The sequence below is a fragment of the Elgaria multicarinata genome, chromosome 16 (assembly GCF_023053635.1).
Source record: "Elgaria multicarinata webbii isolate HBS135686 ecotype San Diego chromosome 16, rElgMul1.1.pri, whole genome shotgun sequence".
Classification (NCBI taxonomy): domain Eukaryota; kingdom Metazoa; phylum Chordata; class Lepidosauria; order Squamata; family Anguidae; genus Elgaria; species Elgaria multicarinata.
The window spans coordinates 9,487,752-9,506,370 of NC_086186.1; the positions used below are offsets into that span (position 1 = coordinate 9,487,752).

Here is an 18,619-nt window from a genome sequence, read left to right on the forward strand (position 1 = left end):
TCAGCCTCATGGCACCCCCTAGTGGGGAAGCCACACCATGGGAATCGGTCCTGGTGCGTAGCATGCTTTTGGGTGCATTTTTCATCCAGTCTTCATCCCACAAAAGGAAACCGATGAAAAATCTTACTGGGAATAAGAAGATCAGCAGCTGGCTCATAGTGGGCCAAGACCTCTGAACCATCTAGCTCCGTGTCGTCTACACAGCCTGGCAGCAGCCCCCTGAAGTTTCAGGCAGAGGTCTTTTTCTCAGGCCCAGATGCTGACTGAATACAGTACCTTGTTGAAAAAGCAGTAGAAAAAAAGCTTCCTCTATTTTATTTATGCATGTATTTACAGGATGTTTACCCTGTTCTTCAGCCAAAAAGAGGTACCCAGAGTGGCTTGCACAGATTAATAATTTAAAAGGTTTACAATTTCAAAGACACGGCATAAAAGGAAAAGGCGTGAGGAGGGAGAAGGAAAAAACAGCAAAACTCAGGCACCAGTTCCTAGTTTCTTAGAGATGTTCTTTCTGGCAGGGAAGGGCAAAACAACCTCACTGCAGCTGTTCTTCTCTAGATGATGTGTGGAGTTAGGTTGGTCTCTCTTTTGCCATGGATTCATCCTGAGAGCAAGGGGTGCAGCCCCTGGTTCCCTTCCAGATGGTGAGGCCGAAGTCTGCAGTCTTAGGGAACTTCATTTTAAGATGAAGGACATCCATTTCAAAGCAACTGCCATAGAACGAGCCTTCTCCCTTTCCTCTGGCACATAGAACAGAACTCCTCATTTTAAAATGGCCTGCACCATTTGTAGTTGTTACATGCACTTGAATTAAAAATAAATTTTCCAGCTGACTAATACGGGGCATTTTTTTAGTTGATGATTACTTGATCAGATACATTAAACTGATTACTGAACTCAACATTGTAGCACTTGATGCTTGCAGCAAAACATGACACACTTAGCAAGGTTGGATCCGAGCTAAGGCTGCAGTCCTATACATGCTAACTTAGGAGTACACAATGTAATGTAGAATCATAGAATAGTGGAGTTGGAAGGGGTCTACAAGGCCATCAAGTCAACCCCTCTGCTCAGTGCAGGAATCCACCTTAAAGCATCCCTGACAGATGGCTGTCCAGCTGCCTCTTGAATGCGAACAGCGTGGGAGAGCCCACCACCTCCCTAGGTCATTGGTTCCATTGCCGTACTGCTCTAACAGTCAGGAAGTTTTTTCTGATGTCCAGCCAGAATCTGGTTTCCTGTAACTTGAGCCCATTATTCCATGTCCTGCACTCTAGGATGACCGAGAAGAGATCCTGGCCCTCCTCTGTGTGACAACCTTCCAAGTACTTCTGTGCAGGCCTGCATAGGATTGTGTTGCAGTTTTAATCCCATTGGCATCTACGGGGCTTTGGTTTGTCCAAACTAACTTGTCCTGTGGATTTCAATGGAATAAAGCGGGAACAACGTCTGCATCCAACCCATACTATATCCTTCCTGTTAGCATGGGCATTTCCCAACGAGTTCTCGTTCTCCTCCTTGGCAGCACTACACCACGGATGCCGACGGTCTCTGCACGCGCCTCATCAAGCCAAAGGTCATGGAGGGCACAGTAGCTGCTCAAGATGAGTTCTCGCGCGGTGAGTCCCATCTAAGGATTGGTCCGGCCCTTTTGTGGGCTGGTGAATCGGCATTGGCTTCATCCCCTTCTTTCCTCTTCTTCCAGGAGGGTGGTCTCTCAACATGAAGGACTTAAAGCTGCTGCAGATCATTGGCAAAGGGGAGTTTGGAGGTGAGCTGGTCAATGACGGCACGACTGCATCCCTTTTCCTTTTTGGAGCGGGGGGGAATTCAGACTCCGGAGGTGTTCGAAATATCGATGATGTGTTATGCATAGTCTGATTCTAGGCCAGCCTTCCTCAACCTGGGGCGCTCCAGATGTGTTGGACTACAACTCCCAGAATGCCCCAGCCAGCTGGGGCATTCTGGGAGATGCAGTCCAACACATCTGGAGCGCCCCAGGTTGAGGAAGGCTGTTCTAGATAGAGCAACATTCTACCAGTATAAAGTGGGAGGCGGGATTTCTGCTCTATTCCATTGCGGTTTTAAAAAGGCAGTTAACTGCTCTTCTCTCTGTCGTCTGTTTTAAGAAAAGGGCAGACTGTTTTTGTAGTCTCTCTCGTTATTTGATGATGTATTCAATAATAATAATAATAATAATAATAATAATAATAATAATAATAATAATAAATTATTTCTCCCGCCTCTCCATTTTTATCAAGGCGGGGAACAACAATAAGTGATAAAATACATAAAACTGAATTAAAACATAATATACATTGTTAAAAACATCCTAAAAAACATCCTAAAACATCTTAAAATTCCACTGGATAGGCCTGCTGGAAGAGATCAGTCTTTATAGCTTTCTTGAATGCCAGTAGACTGTTAAGTTGACGAGTCTCCTCCGGCAGGCCGTTCCACAGTCTGGGAGTAGCAGAAGAGAAGGTCCTCTGGGTAACAGTCGTTAATCTAGTTTTTGCTAGATGAAGTAGATTCTTCCCAGAGGACCTGAGTGTGCGGGGCGGATTGTATGGGAGAAGGCGATCCCATAGGTAGCCTGGATCCAAACCATGTAGGGCTTTAAAGGTGATAACCAACACTTTATACTTCGCCCGGAAACTAATTGGCAGCCAGTGAAGAGATTTTAAAACTGGTGTAATGTGGTCACGCCTAGGTGTACCGGTGACCAGCCTGGCTGCCATATTTTGAACTAGTTGAAGTTTCCGGACTAGGCACAAAGGTAGCCCTATGTAGAGCGCATTGCAGAAGTCGAGCCTTGAAGTTACCAGTGCGTGCACGACCATCTTTAGGTCTTCTGACTCTAGGAAGGGGCACAGCTGGCATACTAATTTCTTCAAGCTCGTCATAAAGAAACAGTTTAATATACAACATCTGGTGAAGTATAAAAGTCTGCTTCCCGTATCCGTCTATGGCTCTAACCAAAATTCACGGAGTTGTAGTCTCTCCGCTAAGGAGAAAGGACTCCTATTCCCTTCTGTGGCCATGCCAAAGGAACATGGCAGAGCAAGACTTGATTGTGTCGGCCGTCAACTGCCCCGAAGCCATTTGGCTGCTTGCTGTTGGAAACAGCATGCTAAGTTAGCTGGACCCCTGGTCTCATCCAACAAGGAGCTTCCTGTGCTCCCATGCTGCTATCTCTCCATCCCCGTCCTTCAGCCTGCTGTTCTCCTTTTGCAGATGTGATGCTGGGCGATTACCACGGGAACAAGGTGGCCGTGAAGTGCATTAAAAACGACGCCACCGCGCAGGCCTTCCTGGCCGAGGCTTCAGTGATGACGTGAGTGCTGGCGGGCCACGCCTTGGGGAGGGGAGAAGGCCCCAGATTGTAGTCGGGTTTGTGGGGAAAGCGACGGGAGAGAGTGAAGGCGTGTCCATCGTTCTGAAGACAGGTGTTCAGGTTGCTTTGACTACCCTGGTTTCTCCGCCTCTCCAGCCTCAGAGCTGTGGGCTGTTGTCGAGGCACTGAGAGTTCTCCGACACAGATGGCAGATATCTCCCCAGAACGCCCCAGAGTTCTTTGGCAGAAGCCATAATAGTTAAACTGGTGTAATCTTTTAAGGGTGTAGACTTACCAGGATGAGCCTATGAAGGAGCATGGAACAGTTCCTTCAGGAAGCTGGTTCCAGAAGTACAGCTGCACCACCTGGGTTTCCCCCTGCTAACATTAGCAAGGGAATTTCTTCTTTAATCTCTGATCTCGGACAGTGTTGGTGCATTTGTGGCCCTCTGGCAGGTCAGTGCAGCCCTCGGGGTCGAAATGGCTGTGCACCCCTGTTCTGTAGGGATGCTGAAACAGTAGATTTTTCTGAATGGGGGTGGGGTTTGAATTAGAAGACTTTTGGATCCCTTCTCTTGGATTCTTTGAATTGCACCCCCAGAATCTGGAATACCAGCCCCCCATTCACTCTAACCCAGATGGCCCCTCAATTTCCTTGTCCCCCAAAGTGCACTTTCCCTCACCCTAGCCCTAGACACAGATTTCCAGTACAAAACCAGTCTGGTTACATCATGCAGAGTAGTTTGGTTTCCTTAGTTCATTCTGAAACAGACTTCGAATAACTCGGAGTAAAGTTTCCTTATTTTAATTTTTTTTTGCGAGACTGATAAGCTGCTTTTCTGTTCAGACTCCTGAAGCGGTATGCAAAATCATTGAAAATATCAATACCAAACCCTGCTTCTTTTATTAACACGCACCCCCAAACCAAAACAACACCCATAAAAATATCAGACATTGAAACTGCAAACAGTGGAACCTAACGTCAAAGGATTTGTTTCCCCAAACTGCGGCTGAGTGGAAATGTTTTGACTTGATTCCGGAATGTCATTAAGGAGGAAGATGGATCAAAAAGCCATAGAAGAGCATTTTGAATGCTCTGGGGCTGCAGCCAAAAAGGCCCTGCTTCTTCCTGGACCAATCCAGCTTCCACACAAATTAGGACTTGAATCCAGGTCTCAGGAACAGATCGTAAACTTTGGAGGAGGTTCGTGAAGGAGAAGGCGCTCCCTGAGATATTCAGGAACCAAACGTTTTGGGGGCAGGGAGAATAGACTGAGATTTGGCATCTCAAAGTCTTGTTCTTCAGAGGTTCTGTCCTCTTGGTTGTTTGTACCTTTTGATGCCAGCCGGTGATGCTTTTTTACAGCAGTGCCCCCATCCTTTCAGGGCTTGGGCTACGGACTTGGGGTGGGGGATACCATCCACGGCCTCTGGGTCACCATCCTCTGATCCTCATCTCTCTCCCCACCCAATCTCATTGCAGACAGCTCCGGCACAGCAACCTCGTGCAAATGCTGGGGGTAATCGTGGAGGAGAAAGGCGGGTTGTACATTGTCACGGAATACATGGCAAAGGTAAGAGCTGCCGGGGGTTCCTGTCACTGCCCTCCAGAGATGCTTCAAGGCTGCCCCATCCAAACAATTCTTGCCCCAGAAATAGAGCAGGGTAAATAAGGTTTCTTAAGATCATGCCTTTGGGCTATCCCCGTCGTATCCAAGAAACTTAAACACGGCCTCTCACCTAAGCCGCCCTGAGAGCCTAGTGATAATAGGGTGGGACACAAATGTTTTAATAAATAAACAATAAATAAATAAGCCCCCTCCCTTTTGGGGGGGGCTCCTGGTTTCTGGTTTACAAGCACACAGTGCTTCTTCATCGTGCTCAGCCGTGTCTCCCACAACCGGGGCAGAAGCACAAGGTCTTTCCAACTTCGCCTCTGCTGTATATAGTGCCCCAGCCAGGGGATTCTCTGCAGAGTTGCTTAGCTCCTCGCCAGACTTCCTGTAGGTAGGATGGCCTTGTCCCTGTCAACGTGGCAACAGAGAGCTACAGCCCTGGGCTCACTCACATGGGCGCTTTGCCCCTGGATTGCGTCGGAGTGGCGGCACGTGATCTACATGACACAGTCGCCACTCCGAATCAATCCAGGGGCAAAGCCCCGAAGCTCTGCACTAAAGAAGTTGGGGATTTACCCTGACTTTTTTTAGATTGGAGCAAGGCTCTGCGGCTCTGCGGAGCCTTAAGGAAAAATAAATAAAATTTAAAGGGGCGGGGGTTGGAAATCCCACTAGGGAAGGAGCACCCCATTCCTCCCCCCTTGTTCCCCCCCAGTTAGCTGTAAATGCGATCCTTCTCATCCACAACTAACCCCTCCCCCCGCAAAACCCCCCACCACATCAGCCTCATTTTCCCATTAAACCCCCCACTAACCAGCACAGGTGCTCCCAGGTGTCCCCAGACCAGCCTCGTGAGTGCTCGGGTGGGCAGGCACAGCGGAGCCTGGAAACCCTCAACTGCGCTCCTTCACAAGTAGATGCTGGGATAGGAGCATCAATGCAGCTGTGTCCCGGCTTGCGCTGCTGGGCACAGCATTATCGAAGGCATATAGACAAGGGCCCTGCCTCTCGCTTGGGGCCCTCAAGGCAGTGGTCCAGTGGAATCAGGGCTCACCGGGCCACCACACCAGCACTGTTTTATGAACAGGGACACTGGTATCACCTGCCACCCCCTTCAGACTTCACTGTTCCTCTGGGCTTAGCTGCAATCCTCACAGTAGCAGGGGAGAAATTAATTTTTGGTAGCAGCAATATAGTCCCTTTTGTAGTGCAAAGTATTCGGGGGGGAGGCTAGGACTTGAATGAGCAGTTAAGGACCCATTCGCTTTGCCAAAGAGCTGCTCCTAATGGAGATGAAAATCGTGTTTCTCAGAAAACTCCTCCTTTCGATGGGAGGCAAATCTCTTCTACCTGAAGCGGGTCTAACCTCTTGGAAATGTCCCCCTAGGCAAAACTATGCAAACTAAGCAAGAAAATTGTCCGCTCAAGAAGAATAGGAAGCCACTTCCCAAACGCCCGTAACTTCAGAGAACCTGGTGCGGAGGCAGGTTCTGGCGTAATCAAACAGACTTTCTCATGCCTTCCTTCTGCCCTGTGCATTTGAGCTTCCGGCGGACCCTAGCATCAGCTAGCTTGTCGGGATGCTTACTTCCGGAAGAAGGCTCACTTCCCACCGAGTGCGTAGGATTTGGCCTTGAGGAGATAAGCTCTGGAGAGGGCTGACTTCCAGCTGGGGAATCGCCCGTGAGAGCTTCCTCCCCCACTGGTACAGGCTGGCTGGTGTCCGGCGCTGCGTCTTCTAATTCTGAATCTGATTCTGACTGATTACCTGAAACATCTTCTTCCAAAACAGGGGCAGTAGGGTTAGACATGACAATGAAAATGGCTAGAGCTGGTTTGTTGATATGGAGCCACACCGCTGCCTGAGTTTTTGGACTCCCTTTCGGGTGTGTGTGGCCGTAGGCACTGTTACGATGAGCGCCCGCACTTCCAAATGCACCACTGCACTGCTGCCTGAAGAAAGGCCCAGCTCCTGAAAAGCAGGGCCACGTGGCTACTCCTGCCCCACTGTGGGTGCATTTAGTTCCTCTCGCTGCTCTCATGGGTGGCTGGGGATGGGGTTTTAGCATCTGGATTGGCCCTGCATGGGCAGTGAAGATTCCAGATGCTTAATTCATGTTATCTTGCACCTGTCCTCTTAAAACAGCATTGGTTTTACTCCGGCAGTTAATTTTGGCAGTAAAGTGTTTACTACTGTTTGACGTGGTGTGTGTGTAAATGCTCCCTGGTTCCTGGAAGAGAGCGCCACCTACAGTTGAGTGGCACGAACTGCATTCTCTTATTTATTTATTTATTTATTTATTTATTTATTTATTAAATTTATATACCGCCCCATAGCTGAAGCTCTCTGGGCGGTTTACAAAGTGAACAGTAAAAAGTATACAAAATTTAAAACCATCAAAAACATAAAAACAACAGTATCCATTTAACAACAACAGTTCTGGGGTCCATTAAAAAACAAAGAAACTTAGCATATGTTGTTAAATGCTGTTAAACGCCTGGGAGAAGAGGAAAGTCTTGACCTGGCACCGAAAAGATAACAATGTTGGCGCCAGGCGAGCCTCGTTGGGGAGATCATTCCATAATTGGGGGCCACCACTGCAAAGGCCCTGTCCCTTGTTGCCGTCCTCCGAGCTTCCCTCGGCATAGGCACTCGGAGGAGGACTTTAGATGTTGAGCGCAGTATATGGGTAGGTTCATGTCAGGAGAGGTGTTCCATCAGGTATTGTGGTCCCAAGCCGTGTAAGGCTTTATAGGTTAAAACCAGCACCTTGAATTGGGCTTGGAAATGTATAGGCAGCCAATGCAAGCGGGCCAGAATTGGTGTTATATGTTTGAACCTTCTGGTTCCAGTTATCAATCTAGCCACTGCATTTTGCACAAGCTGCAGCTTCCGAACCATCTTCAAAGGCTGCCCCACGTAAAGGACATTGCAGTAATCTAATTTGGAGGTTACCAGAGCATGGACGACTGAAGCTGCGTTATCCCTGTCCAGATAGGGGCGTAGCTGGGCCACCAACCGGAGTTGGTCGAAGGTACTCCGTACCACCATGGCCACCTGGGCCCCAAGTGACAGATCGTTCAAGGAGAACCTCCAAGCTACAAACCTGCTCTCTGGACATTCTGCTCTTGTTTCCTTTAGCAGAGTTGTAGATAAAACTACTCAATTTGGCTTCAGTGGACTTTTTTGTCTTTACATAGAAAAGCATCTAAAATTACCTGCTGCTTTGTTAATATAAAGACTACCTAATTGCTCTTTTTGGTGTAGTGGTAAAAACACCCTCCCGTGTGTTTCGGCCAGGGTGGGAGACACTTCTGAGAACAGTGGGATTTTATATTTTCATAAATGGAGGATCCAGCATTTTATTTTATTTTATTTTATTTTATTTTATTTATTTATTTATTTCATTTATATACCGCCCTGCAGCCGAAGCTCTCTGGGCAGTTTACAACAGTTTAAAATAGTAAACATTAAAAAGTATACAAGATTTAAAAAACCATCAGAAACATAAAAACAACGGTATAAAAGCAACAGTATCCATTTAAAAACAACAATTCTGGGGTCCATTAAAAACAAACTTAACATTGTTAAATGCTGTTAAAATGCTGTTAAAATGTTAAAATGCCTGGGAGAAGAGAAAAGTCTTGACCTGGCGCCTGAAAGATAACAGTGTTGACGCCAGGCGAACCTCATCGGGGAGATCATTCCACAGTCGGCGGGGCCACCACCGAAAAGGCCCTCTCCCTTGTTGCCATCCTCCAAGCAACATTTTGCCTTTTCTTCGTCCCAGCAGCCCCTAGGGGGCAGCAGCAGCTCCTAGGGGGCAACAGCAGCTCCTTCCTGTAATCATCACATGTCCTGCGAGAGCCTAATTTGAAGGTCTGCAGACCCCTCTCTCCCCCTTTGGTCTTGGGACTCCAAATATGCAGGCAACGTGACTAAAACCATCAAGTCAGGCAGTGGAAGTTGGTTGGTCTGGTGTCGGTGGGGCAGTGAATGCGCTCTGTGTTTCAGTCAGAACTCTAAAGGAACTATCCAAGGTGCAGATCTAAAGCTGGCACATTGCTTGAAATCTTTTGGTTGGCCTAGGAAAGGTATTATTACACTTGTAGGGATTTTGGTCATTCATAATAGTGAGACAGACTCATCATTAGATCAGGGCCTGGAGGAGGGAGGATCTCGCAATACGATAATCACAAGATCCTCACCCCAGTCTGCACACAGCATCCGATGTCCCAGGATGACGTAGGACGTCGCGCCTGCCATTTTGTTTTTTGCTTTTATTTTCTTCAAGATGAGTACTCGAGCGCTCCAGCACAAATAGTGAGGATTTTTTTAAAAAACACACACCTCCCATTCACCCCACCCCACCCCACCCCCCAATGGGCACAGAGCTCCTGACGACCTCCATGCCCCATGCCCGGCTCCTCGCGGTTACTCGCAAGGAGCCGGGACGAAACCGGGACGGGTGCCCACATGTCCCGTGGTCTTGGAATCATCCCGAGACCCTGGGAAAAACCGGGACAAAAGTGGTGCCCGTTATCCTGGGGCAAGGGAGAGACCATCATGTGGATGCACAGGGATGATCCTGGGTTGATCCCCGGGATAAACAGTCATCTAGCCATGCCCCAGGTTTCCCCAGCTTTCTCGGAGAATCCTGGAGATGGGGAGGGGGGAACAGGGCTTTCTGAGACAGCTCTGAAAACCCAAACAGAAAGGAGATGGACTCTAGCTCTTCCTGCCAAACTCCCCGCGACTTTCTGAACAAATTGAGCCTCGCGAAAGGGCGGAAGAGCCAATAATGGCACAGAGTCGCTGATGAAACCAAAAGAGGCCTTGGAGGCCTTTGCTTTTAACAGGCAGCGATGCAGCAGACCGTGTTTCCAACGGGTTGTGAATGTTCAAATTTACAAACGGGGGGAGCTGTATTTCAAATTTGCCCCACCTGTCATCACTAGTTGCAATGTTAACCCTTCCTCCTCGTCCCACCCCTGGTCCCTTCTCTTTGTTCGCAGGGAAGTTTAGTCGATTACCTTCGCTCTCGAGGAAGGTCTGTGCTGGGCGGAGAATGCCTCCTAAAGTTCTCTTTGTAAGTACGGTGCCTTGGCTGTTCCTTTGTGGTCCCTGTGCAGTCCTGCGTACTGGCTCTATGCCTGCGTAAAGCGACATTCGGATGCCCACGTGGTGTGCGCCTGTGAATCTGGCTGGCTCCAACGTTTTGTTAATTAATTATTTGTATTTATTTATTTGATTTCTATCCCACCCTTCCTCGTGAAAGATCCAGGGCAGCCAGCAGCCTATTTAAAATGCAATGCACCACATAAATGACATTAAGATTGTGGGTCTAAAGTTGCAAATATAGGATAAAATATAGTAAAACCATCAATACAACCAGTAAATAAATTAAAAACACACACTAATGGGAACATTTGCCTGCACACACACACATACACACACACACACACACACACACACTGGACAAAGCCTGATGTTTAAGTGGCACCAAAATGACAACAGCGTGGGGGACAGACACATCTCTGCTGGAAGAGAGGGCCAGGGTGCCACCACTGAAAAAGGCTTCCATATGTAGCATTTCTCAAGGGTGCCACAAGCAAAGACTGCATGGTTGATCTTAATTCCTGGGGTGGGCGGTGTTGGGGAAGGTAGCTCTTCAGGTACTGGGTGTGTGTGATATGCTCACAGCTCACTGCTGCTGTCAACAGCAGCATGTACATTGATGGTGCTATATAAATAAATAATAATAATAATAATAATAATAATAATAATAATAATAATAATAACACATGGTCAGAGGCATTCTGGATCGCTTTCAAGGGAAGCCCCACATAAAATTAGTGCAGTAATCCAGCTGGGAATTTATCAGAGCATGGATTACTCTTGCCAGGCTATTGCACTTTTCAGATAGCAGTGTATGGCTTTTTCCATAGAGTTCTTAAGCCCAGCTTCAATACCAGTCAATGCACACTTTAAAATCTGCCTACATTTTAAGAAATTGCCCACAAAAGGCAGTGGCACATTCATCCATAACCATAGCAAATTTATTTGGGGTGGAGATGTGAGATCTCTTTTAACGGAAACATGCAACAACAATACCACCAACCCCAAAAGGATTTGGATATCGGGTGACTTCAATGTGTCTTTTGTCACCATGAGTCAAAGTGTGACCTGTAATGGTAATGCTTCATTTATTCTCATACCGCTTTTCATGGGGAGGTAAAAAATCCAGAGCAGTATACAAAAATGCCCAGTTTAAAAACATTTAAGAACCCGACTCAGTACGCAATCATAGAGCAGCAAAATCAACCTACCAGTCAAATCAAAGGCCTGACCCTCCCTTCCGAAAGACAGCAGGGGGAAGGAATTCCAAAACGCTGGAGCCACAACAAAAAAGTCCCTGCCCTACCATAAGATGGAATTCAGGATGGCTCCTACGGGGTGTCTCTTGAGGGAGTGGAGCAACCATAATCCCTTTTTCCTGAGCCAGCCCTCATGGCTTGTTCTCTCTCCTCTGCAGAGACGTCTGCGAAGCCATGGCGTATCTGGAAGCCAACAACTTTGTTCATCGGGACTTGGCGGCGCGGAACGTCCTGGTCTCGGAGGACAACATTGCCAAGGTCAGTGACTTTGGGCTGACGAAAGAAGCCTCCTGCACCCAGGACACGGGCAAGCTACCAGTGAAATGGACGGCGCCAGAAGCACTTAGAGAAAAGGTGAGTGGAGAGATTGCGGACACGGGTGCAACATTTCTGTGGAGACCTGTGATTGGTCCTTTCATGATCCAATGACTTCCTTCTGGTGCGATTGCCTGTTGGATCGATTGATCGTATGTACGGATGACGTGTCTAAGGCTATAGCCTCCCCAATTGCTTCTCCAGTCCAGAGTCCACATTCCAGAAAGGGCTGAGGTGCGCCCCCCTCAACCCAATTCGGAATCAACTTGGGATCTGTGAACTTTCGCAGAGAACCCTTAGGGGAAAGTCTCGTCTTTTCTGAGACGTCTCTCCGAGCATGTAGTGTTCACCTTTCGGTTTTACCTCTGTTATTGTCGAGAAATCCCTTGTGTTTTTTTTTTCATTGGGCCTGTTCAGATGACATGCTAAGCCATGGTTAGGCCACTAACCCTTTTACAGCCAGTGGTTAGTGAGCGTGTTTAAACCATGGTTATGTAGCCACCATGGTTAGGAATGGTTCACACGACATGCTAAGCCATAATGTTAAGCTCAAAAGGCTTAACCACCATGGCTTAGCGTGCCCTCTGAACAGAGCCAGTGAGTTTTCAGCTACCCCTTAGAATGCCATTCCTATGTTGGACCCTAAGTCTTGCTCAGGCAACTGTGCAAAAAGCCCCCAAAGCCGATTTTTGTTAAGGCTCCGGAGATGTCTGCAGTCCCTGTGTGACTGGCACAGGACAGAGTTTAGAGAAGCTCTCAAGCCTTGGGAGCTAAGGAACGGAACTATTTATCCATGAGCTTGCCTGACCCAGCTCAAAGAAGATCCCCATCCAGAATAGGCTAAATTTTAGGCAAACACCCTTTATATTGGGCTAAAGAAAAAAGCAGCAGAGCCAAAAAGAACAGCACACTTTAGCTCAGTGGTTCCCAAAGTGGGCGGTACTGCCCCCTTGGGGGCGGTGGGATTGCATAGGGGGGCGTTAAGAGGCAAGGGGGCGGCAGGGGGGCGATAAGAGGCAAAGGGGCGGCAGGAGGGCGCTGGAGGTGGTCTTTTCCGAGAATCGCCTCTCCAGAAGGTCTTAAAACCCAGGGACATTTTTATGGGAGAAGATAGTTTGGTCTCAAGCCATATAGGGGAAGAATCCACACATGTATTAATACCGTTTAAGAAGAGTCCTTTTAACGGTGAATTGAAATGTTTCAAAAGCACCAAAACACTAATGAAGAGACATACCCTGCTTGGTGTGCCCTGCCACGTTGGCTGCAAAACAGAGGTGTTTGCTCTCTTTCTCTTCCCTCCCTCGGCAAGCCTGCGGCGGGTGCTTCAGATTTTTAATAAATATTCAATTAACTGTTACTGTTTTGAATTTTATTTTTATTATCTTCCTTAGTGGGTCGTTGAAAACCGCTATTCTGAATAATGATTTTTATAGGGTAGGGTAGGGTAGGGTAGGGTAGGGTAGGGGGAACTGGGCATGAGTTGGTGGAACCAAGGGGGCCTGAAAAAGTTTGGGAACCACTGCTTTAGCTGGAAGCCCTTACTGCCAGAAATGAAGCCTTGAGGGCTGTTTCAACCTTTTAGAATGGGGGGGAGGACTTGTCAAAAGCCAGGAAACCTCCCAATGAAGGGGGAATGGTCCTCACCATGTGTTTGATAAATGCCGCATCTCCTGCTTTAACTACAGTAGCATAAGCTAGGGAAAGAGCTCAGCTCGTAATGGAAGCGGTGGGCTCAATTCGTAATTACGCTCGACTCTTAATACGCTTGAGCATTAGGAGCTGGGAAAATTCATGTGCTGCTCTTAGATGACGTCGCTTCTTAAAAATGGAGATGATTCCCAGGAGTAGAAGAAACGGGGAAAGAGAGAAGGCAGAGACAGCTGTCAGGGGCACAAAGCGAGACTCTGTGAATCCCGGTGCTAATGTATAGGAGGCTGGAAGAACAGTTAGAGTAGAATTTGATGACTTTGGGCAGAACTAGACCCCAGTGTCCTAGAAAGAAGACTAGAGGCTGGTCTGATTCCACATTTGCTCTTGCCAGCCTGGGAAAACGTCTCACCCCCGCTGGTGACCCTTTCTCTTGATTGATTGATTTTAAACCGAAGAACTTTAAGATGTTGTGATTGTTATTTTAATACTGTATTGGTTTGATATGCTCTTTTAACCAGTTTTATGTATTACATTGTATTTAATGTTGTTCCCTGCCTCAATCCAGAGGAAGAGGCAGGTAAGAAATAAATGTATTATTATTATTATTGATTGATTGATGTTAATTGATTATTACATTTCTATCTCGCCATTTTTCCTCCGGATCACGGGCTCTTCTTTTTGTCTTGGCAGAATTTTTCCACCAAATCAGACGTGTGGAGCTTTGGGATACTTCTCTGGGAAATCTACTCCTTCGGGCGAGTGCCTTATCCGAGAATTGTAAGTGAGGGCTGTGCAACTGGGTTTTGGACGTTGCGAGCACAAAGACACTGCCTGTGTTCTTGGAGTTTCGCTGCAGATTTTTTTTCAGAGTAACCCCTGTGCCTGCCTAGTGGTTTCTTTGGGGGAAATGTCGGCGGGAACAATGGTCAGGGATGGCTAATTGAGAAATAAAATGGATCTGAGGGTAGCATGCTAGAAATCCTTTTTTTTTTGTCATCATTTCCCCACCACCCTCACAACACCTAAACAAACATCACACATAATATAACACACATATTACATACCAACAGAAATACATATAGCAACTACAATTACATTAAAAAAACATTTAGGGATGAGGTTAGGGCACATTTTTCTTTTGCCCTCTTCATGCCAGAAATGCCCCTTAATTTCTTAATTGCCCTTCTGCATAATTTACATACATTAGATTCACAGAGTTATCCTTTCTTTCCTCCCTTTCCCCCTCTTAATACTAAAATCCACAAACAAATACATCATTTTTCTCTGTCTCTTTCTAAAATTCTATCAAAGGTTTCCATTCCAACATAAACATAGCTGTTGACCTTTCTCTCATTATCGCTTAAGTTTCGCCATCTCTGCAAGTTCCCACATCTTCAACATCCATTCCTCCATTGTCGGTATTGCTGGATCTGCTAGAAAATACTTTTAAAGGGCCTTTAATGGGAGCGTTTTGGCGTTTTGGGAGGCGGTGTCTTGTTCTTCCATTTTTAAGGGCTTCATCTTTTCCTCCCCGTACCCTCCACCTTCCAGCCTCTAAAGGATGTAGTTCCTCGTGTTGAGAAGGGGTACAAGATGGACGCTCCCGACGGCTGCTCCCAGATTGTCTACGAGGTGATGAAAAAGTGCTGGACCTTGGACCCTACTCACCGACCTTCCTTCCACCAACTACGGGAACAGCTAGAGCATATCAAAGCCAGCGAGCTCTACCTGTGAGGTAGACAGGAGGGGCGGGGCTTCCTTCAGACACGCCTCCTCCTCCTCCTCCCATCACTTCCTGTGATCCACCTCCCGTGCACGTGTGTCAGGGGTATGGCCGGGCAAGGGACCGAGCGAAGCGATTTTTTTGGTTTTGTTTTTTTCCCCAGGAATCAGAATTCTGCCACTCAAGGGACTGTACTTAGAGAAACATATTGGACATTGTGCATATCCCCCTAGGTGCCCGGCTGGTAGGTGGGGATGTCTCGCTCCTCCTTCCTCTTTGAGGAAGGCTCTCTCGTACCTTTTACAGCAGGGGTCATCTTGAAGATGCACGAGCAAGACAAAATGGTGGAAATATCACCCTCTTCCCCCTTAATTCCCCTGCCCTGTAGGAATCCCAATTCACTGGGGGGAAGAGGCCCTAATGCTATCTTAGTAGCATGTCCTTCACCTTCCCATACACGTTACGATTCGACTTTCTCCCTCACCAAACAACCTCCTTTGTCCCCCTGTGTGCCTCCAGTTCTCCCTGGGAGGAATAAGAAGGGCGCACCAGGCCGAAATAACTCAAGGAAGGGAGATGATCATGGCGGACGTTTCCCTGGGGACGATTTTCCTGACCCTCTCGATAACTCCCATAACTGCTGGAAAACACCCAAATTACCAATCCAGTATCATCTTCCCACGCTCCCGATTTTGTTTCGTTTTTGTTTCTTGACGGATTATTGTTCAGTTTTTAATTTTGGTTGGGTTTCTTTTTTTCTTTTTAATTATTATTATTATTTCATACTGCACCGGAAATCAGCCGTTTTGCTGCGTTTTACTAAAGTTACAAATCTTATTTTTTAATGTAATGATAAAAAACAGTTTAAAAAAATAAACACACACACACACACACACACATGCTAAAAACATGGCAAACTCGCCCATCCCCCGACCAAATGAAGGCAGGCCGAGTTTAAAACTGCAAAGCCACCAAGGACGATTGTGGGTTTCTTTTTGCTTAAAACAGTGTTTGCATGCTGTCTCCAGAGGCCTTTTCCAGTCTTGTCTAGTGCTTTATGCTCATATAATGCTGCCAACTGTGAGATTATACTGTAATAAAAACCATTCCATATGAACACGTAATGTCCTGTGTCCGTTGTGTTCTTTCTCCTCTGCTGGGTTTGCAGTACCAGGGAGTGTTTTTGAGTAACCTGCTGGGAAAAGTGCAGAAAAGGGCAACGAAAATGATTCAGGGGCTGGAGCATCTCCCGTGCAAGGGAAGGTTACATCATCAACTGAGATTGTTTAGCTTGGAAAAAAGGACACCAGTTTGGATGGCTTTAAAAGGGGGTTGGATAAATTCCTGGAGGCGAAGGCTGTCCATGGCTACTAGCCCTGATGGTTGTGAGCTATCTCCAGTATTCGAGGCAGTAAGCCTGTGTGCACCAGTTGCTGGGGAACATGGGCGGGAGGGTGCTGTTGCACCATGTCCTGCTTGTTCTTCCCTGGCCAATGGCTGGTTGGACATTGTGTGAACAGAGTGCTGGACTAGATGGACCCTTGGTCTGATCCAGCATCAGGGCTCTTCTTATGGTCTTATGTTCTTATTCCTGGTAAAAATCACAGGGCAAAATGCTAAACTAGCGTTGGGGCAACTTGTGGCCGTACAACACCCAAAAGCTCTAGCCAGCATAACTGGGGTGACCCCATAGAAAGGAGGACAAGGGCTCCTGTATCTTTTAACAGTTGCATAGAAAAGGGAATTTTAGCAGGTGTCATTTGTATGCCTGCAGCATCTGGAGAAATTCCCTCTTCATCGCCACAGTTCAAGCTACAAGAGCCCAGTCCTCTTTTGTATCTGGTCACTCTAGTATAGCTCCTGCAGCTTGAACAGCAGGAACTGTCAGTAAGGTTGGGTGTTGTAGACCAAAACAACTGGAGGACACCAGGTTGGGGAAGGCTGAGGTCTGTGAGGAGGTTCATTTTCCCAATAGACCAATGAAGCTAGGTACTACTTTCACCACAAGGTGGCTCTCTGTCCCCATATTGCAGGAAGTGGGAGTTCTTTTGATACTGTTTCCAGAAGGAGTAATGCAAGAGGCGTCTTCTCCAATCTTGCCTTCTTCTCTCTCCCCTTCCTACTTTGGTCTGTTGCAGGAGGCATAACCTTTTTTCCCTATTGCCCCAAATTATAGAATCACAGAATAGTAGAGTAGGAAGGGGCCTCTAAGGCCATCGAGTCCAACCCCCTGCTCAATGCAAGAATCCATCTTAGAGCATCCCTGACAGATGGTTGTCCAGCTGCCTCTTGAAGGCCTGTAGTGTGGGAGATACCACCACCTCCCTAGGTAACTGGTTTCATTGTCGTACTGCTCTAACAGCCAGCAAGTTTTTCCCAATGCATGGTGCATTGGTGCAATGATCCAATGCATTGGCTCTCTCGTAATTTTGCTAGCAAGCTGCTCTAGAGGAAGCCATATCCCCTTTAAATATGCTTTACTTTTCACAGCAGGTAGCAACCTTAAAGCTCTTGTCTCAAGAATGACCGTGAAAGTGAATCAGGTACTGTACTGGCTCTTATACTTGCATCAGGGAGTTAGCAAAATGGATCCAGGACCAACCCAAACCCACAGACTACCCTGGGCAATTTGTCCAATTAAAAAGGAGTTCATCATTACTAGCAAATAACCCCTGGAAGCAGAGTGATCACCCCATTGGACCATGGAGTCACCACTACCACTCCTGCCGCTATTCCCCAGGCAAGCTTCGTGGATTTTGAGGAATTTGGCCAAATCTTGGAAAATGTTTCACAGATAAGCTCATTGTAGAACCAATGTTAGAAGCACCATTCGGGTCTAGCTATCCTGGAGGGTCCAGCCTGCCTCATTCCGGGAGAAGTTATTTATGGTTCTTTTTAGTGTGTGACCTCAAAGGAACCATAAATAACTGTTGAAGTTTAAACTTCACCACCCATGATGGCAGATGGCGAAGTTTAAACCAACACAGTGGAAGGAAAAACCAACGAGGGATCGAATCCAATAAGGTTGCCAACCCTTGCAATTTGCTACCATATGTCATAGGGATGACCACCCATTTGGATGGCTTTAAAAGAAGGACACATTCCTGGAGGAGAAAGCTATCAATGGCTACTAGTCCCGATGGCTAGGTCCTACCTCCAGTATCAGAGGCAGCAAGCCTATATGGGTAGTATTCAATGCTAGTCCTAATTACAGTTGTCCCATTGAAATGGATGGGGCTTGTGCTAGTTATGCCTAACAGAAGTCCCATTCATTTCAATGGGACTATTCTAGGACTAACATTGGATACTACTCTGTTCCGACCTAGATGGACTGATGGTGTGAGCAGGTCTAAGGCACTACTTGGGTGTCTTCTTGTGTCTGTATCTTGCCAAGTAAGGATATACTTCATGCATCTGACAAAGGGTTGCAGAACATCAACCCTGTGGGTTGAATCTTGCTCATCTGGGGTTCCTCAGTCAGTTACACCCCCCCTCCTGTAGCCCCCTGCCCTGCCCCTCATGCAGTCCCCTCTCCCATTTCTGAATAGTTGAAGTGCCTCCCCTATGGCTTAGTGACTGGAAGGAAGAGCCTTCACCTAA

At 47.2% G+C, this 18,619-nt stretch overlaps 1 protein-coding gene across 2 annotated transcripts in view; it reads left to right on the forward strand.

The window, feature by feature from the left end:
- Positions 1-16,131, forward strand: part of CSK (C-terminal Src kinase) — an 83,193-nt gene extending 67,062 nt beyond the window's left edge. For both annotated transcript variants that reach the window (XM_063142294.1, XM_063142293.1), the window contains exons 6-13: positions 1,526-1,619; positions 1,706-1,771; positions 3,238-3,337; positions 4,821-4,911; positions 9,970-10,043; positions 11,490-11,685; positions 13,987-14,073; positions 14,848-16,131. In XM_063142294.1, coding sequence (XP_062998364.1) covers positions 1,526-1,619; positions 1,706-1,771; positions 3,238-3,337; positions 4,821-4,911; positions 9,970-10,043; positions 11,490-11,685; positions 13,987-14,073; positions 14,848-15,030 — 891 coding nt within the window. In that variant the 3' untranslated portion in view covers positions 15,031-16,131. The remainder of the gene's footprint in view (positions 1-1,525; positions 1,620-1,705; positions 1,772-3,237; positions 3,338-4,820; positions 4,912-9,969; positions 10,044-11,489; positions 11,686-13,986; positions 14,074-14,847) is intronic.
- Positions 16,132-18,619: the final 2,488 nt, after the last annotated feature.